The sequence below is a fragment of the Macaca mulatta genome, chromosome X, assembly GCF_049350105.2.
Source record: "Macaca mulatta isolate MMU2019108-1 chromosome X, T2T-MMU8v2.0, whole genome shotgun sequence".
Classification (NCBI taxonomy): Eukaryota; Metazoa; Chordata; class Mammalia; order Primates; family Cercopithecidae; genus Macaca; species Macaca mulatta.
The window spans coordinates 49,708,867-49,714,866 of NC_133426.1; the positions used below are offsets into that span (position 1 = coordinate 49,708,867).

Sequence of the window (6,000 nt, forward strand, 5' to 3'; positions counted from 1 at the left end):
GAAAACTTCCTAGTAGAGATAATATTCTTCCCCATTTTCTAGCAGAAAATTCCAACGCCCATTGCACTCATGCCTCACATTTGTTAGAATACAAGCCTACAGAGCTTTATTTAATAACACTAATTTATAGTTTACTGCTTACTTATATCAATAATTTTTTTTATTTATATGAGAACGTAAAGTGGAAGGTGATTGCCAGGAAATGGATCTGGAAAACACTGGGAATGAGCGTGGAGACGGCTCTGATGTAAAAGAGAAGACTCCACCTAATCCAGAGCGTGCTAAGACTAAAGAAGCAGGTACGTTATTCATTCAGAATGGAAGTCATGGGGTTACTCTTTTTCTATAATATGCTTTAATAACAAGTCTCACATACAAATATTATTTGAAAGGTAGTTCAGACACCAAATACTTGATTCAAAGACAGTGTCAGGGAAAAAATGAATTGGGTCAAAGCCATGTTGTTGAATTATAAAATATGAAAGTATTATTACTTTGGAGTAGAAATCTTCCAAAACTCAAGGCAAGTGATCAAACACTTTAAAAAGCATATATATTACTTAACATACCCCAGGGGCAATTGGGTATCTAAATGACACATAGTGTTGCTTTAAAAAAAATTTTGCCAGAATTGTTTATCACAAATCGCTTTTAGGCACTAACAAGTAAGATAGATCTGTATGTTTTGAATTTTCCAAGTTGGTTTGTTGTTTTTTTTAAAATTGCGAGCTAGACTGAGAAACAGTAGCATTTTCCCTCACGTTTTAATGTCATCTATATGGTAGTAGCTTAAATAAACCAGTAAGACTACGTATTTTTTTTTAACAGGCATATCTAGCCTCCAACCATATAATTTTTATCATCTAAATCAGGACACTTTTGAGAGGGAAAGGAATACATCAGGTTAACAGGTAGACAAATGGTCACTCTGGTATAAAGAGTCCACATAAAGATTTAACTAGATGAATGAATTATTTTTGCACTTTTGCACAAAAGAGACAAACCAAATGGAACGGCATTCTTTGACCTCTCTTTAGTCAGCTAAACAATTCCTTAGCTAATATATAATTAGTAGAGTGTTTTTAGTCAATACATTTGAGTGACACTGTGTTTGCTTGCTTGTTTTTTGCTTCCTGGAGTTTTTGTTTGATTAAAAAATCAAAACAAAACAAAACTGAAATCAGTGGCTGTTTTTGCCCTCCACTTAAAATTATCTTTAAATGGGCTCATGGCATTTAATCTGTTCTAGCTTGAGAAGTCTTTGTTTCCTCATACCACTAGAGTGATGAATTTTAAGAATTAGTACACATATGCCTGAAAATGTACATTAGCATAGAAGTCTATGCAGTGGTTAGGGTTCTGGTTTTCATTTCATCTTAAAAAACCAAAACTAGTGTTGTTTGTGTGCTTTTAGTATCATCTCAGTAAAGTTCTGCTAAGTAATGAACTCAAATGTTATGTTTATATTTTAGGAGATGGGCAACCATAAGTTAAAAAGAAGACAAGCTGAAGCTACACACATGGCTGATGTCACATTGAAAATGTGACTGAAAATTTGAAAATTCTCTCAATAAAGTTTGAATTTTCTCTGAAGAAGTCATGCGTGTCTTTTGTAAAATTTATTCCTAGAAAATTGATAACTATTGTAAATGGTATCTTTAAAAAATCCTTGTGTTCTGTTTAGAGCTGGTATATATTTTTGTATACTGATTTTGTGTTGGGCAACGTTGCTAAACTTGCTTATTCTGTTGGTTTATCCCTACATCCTTTTGGATTTTCTCCATACACAATCATACCACATGTAAATAATGATAATTCTGTTTTTTCCTTTTGAGGCTTTATACTTTCATTTCTTGTCCTTACGACACTGGCCAGACCCCTCCAGTACAATGTTGATTAGAAGTGATGATGATGTGAATTCTTGTTATATTCCTGATGTCAAGAGGAAAACTTCCAACATTTCACTATGATAGGTTTTAAAAATATATGTAGAGTCCTTCTACAGGTTGCGTATACCTAATACGAAGTCCTCCAAAATCTGAAACTTTTTGAGTGCCTCTGTGATGCTTAAAGGAAGTGCTCATTTCAGATTTCAGATTTTCAGATTATGGATGTTTAACCAGTAAGTATGATGCAAGTATTCCAAAATCTGAAACAGCACTTCAGGGATGGTATACTTAACCTGTATTAGATTAAGGACTTTTCAAAAAAATTCTTAGTTTTCTAAGAGTACTTACCATGCTTACCATGAATATATGTTGAATTTTATCAAACACTTGATCTGCATCTATTGAGGTGTATGATATTTCTCCATTAAACTGTTAATACAGCATTCCTAGAATAAGCCCAATTTAATTTGTCATATATTGTCCTTTTATGTATTACTGGTTCCTTTTCCTAATGTTTTGTTTAGGATTTTTGCACTTTTGTTCATGACCTTGACCTATAAATTTTTAATACTCACTCCATTCAGGCCTTGGCATCAAGGGTATTCTGGCTTTGTAATATGAGTTAGGATGTATGTTCTCCTTTTATTTTTCTCATGTAGTTCAGCTAACATTGGAATCCTTTCTTAAATGTTTGATAGAATTTGCCAGTGAAGCTATCTCTACCTGGAGTTCTCTTTGTAGGGAAGCTTAAAATTGAATCAATACCTTTAGTCACATTAGGACTATTTCAATTTTCTATTTCTTCACTTTGGGTTTTATTTTTCTAGGATTTTGTCCATATTATCTAAATTTTTGTTATACAAAATAGTCCATAGTATCCTCTCCTTATCCTCTTAATGCCTGTTTTCATTCATAAAACTGATAATTTATGCCTTCTCTCTTGTATTCTTGATCAATGTCAGGGTCTTTTCAAAATAAACTAACTTTTGGCTATCCTATTTTTGTTTTATATTTTGCTAATTTTGGCTCCCATGTTTATTTTTTTACTTTGTGTTTAATTTGTTGTTTTTAACTCCTTGAGATAGATGTTTAGTTCATGAATTTTCAGTCTTCTTTTTAATGTATACTTCATAACTTTCTTTCTAATGAAGGCTTTAGCTGCAGTCCACAGATTATATTTAGTATTTTTGTTATTCAACTCAATATTTTCTAATTCACATTATTTATTTGAACGATAGATTACTTAGAAGTGTATTTCTTCCAAACATTTGAACACTTTCTAGCTGCTGTTGTGTTACACAGTATAGATAACTGACAATAGCTGTTTACAAAAGATACATCCAAAACATAAAAATTTACAGAAGTTGAAAGTAAAAGGATGGACAAAAGATATTCTGCATAAAATAATTAAAATAGGCTTTAAGGCAAATGAGCATTACTAGGAATAAAGTATTTCACAGAGAAAAGGATCAATTCACTAGCAAGATTCGATTTTAAATACGAGCCTAATGTGGCTTCAAAATATGATGGGAAAATTGGCAGAATACGAAAAGAGGTTGGTAACTGAGAGAATAAGCAGACAAAAAGCAATAAGGAGGTGGGGCTCTTCGCTACTGGCAAACGAATCACTTGGCTTTGTCTGCCTTTAAGGTATCCTAGCACTGATTCTTACCCTGAGGAGGGGATGTAGAGTAGACCTGCTGGAGGGTTCCTGGTGGAAGGTTTTACTCCTCCCAGTCCATCACCAGGTATTCGAACTGCTGTGGGTATGCAAGGAAATCTAATACAACCTGGACATCATTTTTAGTTTCTACATGTGTCACCTGGGGGTAAGAGACAGGTGGTAGATGGAAGGGAAGGGCCTCATAAACTGAGTGAGTCATGACAGCTAGAAACTAGTTTTAGAGCAAAGGGCAGACATTTATTGAAAGGATGCTGGAGTGCCTCAAACTTAGGAAGGGTAGGGCCCAGGGCGACCCTCAGTTGTATGGAAACCAGGCATCCTCCTTTCAAGGGCTCCTGATTCCTGAGGACCAACTCCTGCTACTAACCCTAGGAAGCCTCCCCGTTCCCTCCCTGGAGGAAGGGGCCAGGTGGAGAGATGACGGCCAGTGCTGAGCAAGGAGAATGTTGCTAGGGTATGTACAGTCAGGCAGCACAGCTGTACAAGCCAGACAGCGTGCACTAGACTGTGACCAGCCACCACCAGCACTCGGGTACTGGACTCTTCCTAGAACACTCTTTCTCCTCCGGCCCATGTCCTGATGCCTGCCCTGGGCTGCACTGTCTGGGACCAGCAGCTACAAACCGACATCCTCGAGCCATGCCCAAGGTCTGAGCCACTTGCTCTGGGCACACTCCTCGTGGGATTTGGGGTGCTGCTGCCCAGTGCCAGCAGCCCCTTGGCACAGGGGCTCCCAGAGGCCCTTCAGCCCCATGTCTGATCCCCTCTCCCTGCTGGTAGCTCCACAGGCTTCTTTCCACTTCCACCTGCTGCCCACCCGAGGACATTGCCAGGGCTTAAGGGTCTTGGGACTGTGTCCTGTAGTTTAGGCCCCCTCTCAGCTGAAGGGGAGGTGCCAGCTGTAGAGATGGCCTTGTCGTGCCTCATCCCTCCAGCTGGCCTTGGAGAGAAGAGCTGGATTGTGCCCCCAGGCTGCTCAGCATCTGCTGGGCCAGGAGGCCGGCTGCCAAACCATCAACCCACCCATGGCCTTAGGAGCCCAGGAGACAAGGAGCAGGCCCAGACCCTGCAGAGCGCTGATAAGATGGGCCAGGGACGCGCCTCTCCAGGCCCAGCAGCCTTGGGAACCACAGCCCCTCCGGAGCTGGGGTCCAGGCCTCCCCAGAACTGCAGCTGGAGCTTCATCCTTTTCCGGGAAGGGCAGGACCTGGGGTGGGAGGGGAGACTGGGACGGGGCTGGAGGCAGGCTCAGCTGCCGAAATGATGGCCTGTCACATCTTCTGCCTGCGCTCCTCAGGCAGGCTCCTTGGAGGGGACATTTCACAGCCTCAGAAACATTTCTGGACTTGGCACCCGCTTGGCCCCCAGCCCTGTAGTGGCTGGGGGAAGCCTGCATGGAAGACGGAAAGAATAAGGGAGGAAGATCAGAGCTGTAAAAGGGGATACAAAGCCTGTACTCCACGACCATTGTGTCAGGCACAAGGTACTATCCTGGAAGCCTTTGCTGAAGTGCAGTGGACAGTACCCTGGATGGGGATCAAAAGAACTGAGTTGGCTTTTGGTTCTACTTCTGAAAAGCTTTGTATAATAACATGTAGATGATCCTCTTTGAGTCTTAGCTTTATTGCTTGTAAAATGCAGATAATTCCTCCCTCCCAAGACTTCTATATAGATTGAGATTTTAAAAAATGCTAATGTGCCAAGTAAACAGCTAGGCCTGTTCTAAAGGCACTGTGAATGTTGGTTGCATCCAAATCTGAATTTTGTCTGGGACCAGGGTTAGGGGCCAGAATACACCAGAGGTGAGGGCCAGACCCACCTGAGAACCATCAACAAACTTACCCCACACCCCAATACACCTCCTCACCCCCTGCAGCCTGTCAGCTTCCCCCATCTCCCACACTCACTGTCACCTGGCACTCCGGTGCACCAGATGACACTGCTTATTCCCTGGTACACAGGTAAGTGCAGCCAGTGTCATACCCAAGGCCTATAAATGAGGTCCACAGGCAAGAGCCATCCCAGCCCACATCTGATATCCAAGATGCAATGCTAAGTGGAAAAAGCACTGCAGAACAATGTGTGGAATATGGTCTTGTTTATGTGTGTGTGTGTAAGATATAGGTATAAAATACGCTTGCATATTCATAGAAAATTTGTGGAAGGATACACAAAAATTGTTAACAATGGTTATTACTAGTTCTACAGGGATGATAAACAGGGAGGGGTGAGGACTGTATTTTCACTAGTTATTATCATTTGAATATTTTTGCCATGAACATGTGTTACTTTCATAATGTAAAAGCACTTAAAATCAAAATTTTTAGATAGTAAATTAATATGTAGATATAGATAGATGATAGATGGACAATAGTGGTAGATAAATGATATGAAAATAGCTAAAAGCTAAACCAGACAGCTATCTCT

At 40.2% G+C, this 6,000-nt stretch overlaps 1 protein-coding gene across 1 annotated transcript in view; it reads left to right on the forward strand.

Annotated features, from left to right (window-relative positions):
* PAGE4 (PAGE family member 4) overlaps positions 1 to 1,593 on the forward strand; it is a 79,989-nt gene extending 78,396 nt beyond the window's left edge. The window contains exons 4-5 of the mRNA XM_077988027.1: positions 174 to 299; positions 1,473 to 1,593. Of these exons, the coding sequence (XP_077844153.1) occupies positions 174 to 299; positions 1,473 to 1,489 (143 nt within the window). The 3' untranslated portion in view covers positions 1,490 to 1,593. The remainder of the gene's footprint in view (positions 1 to 173; positions 300 to 1,472) is intronic.
* Positions 1,594 to 6,000: the final 4,407 nt, after the last annotated feature.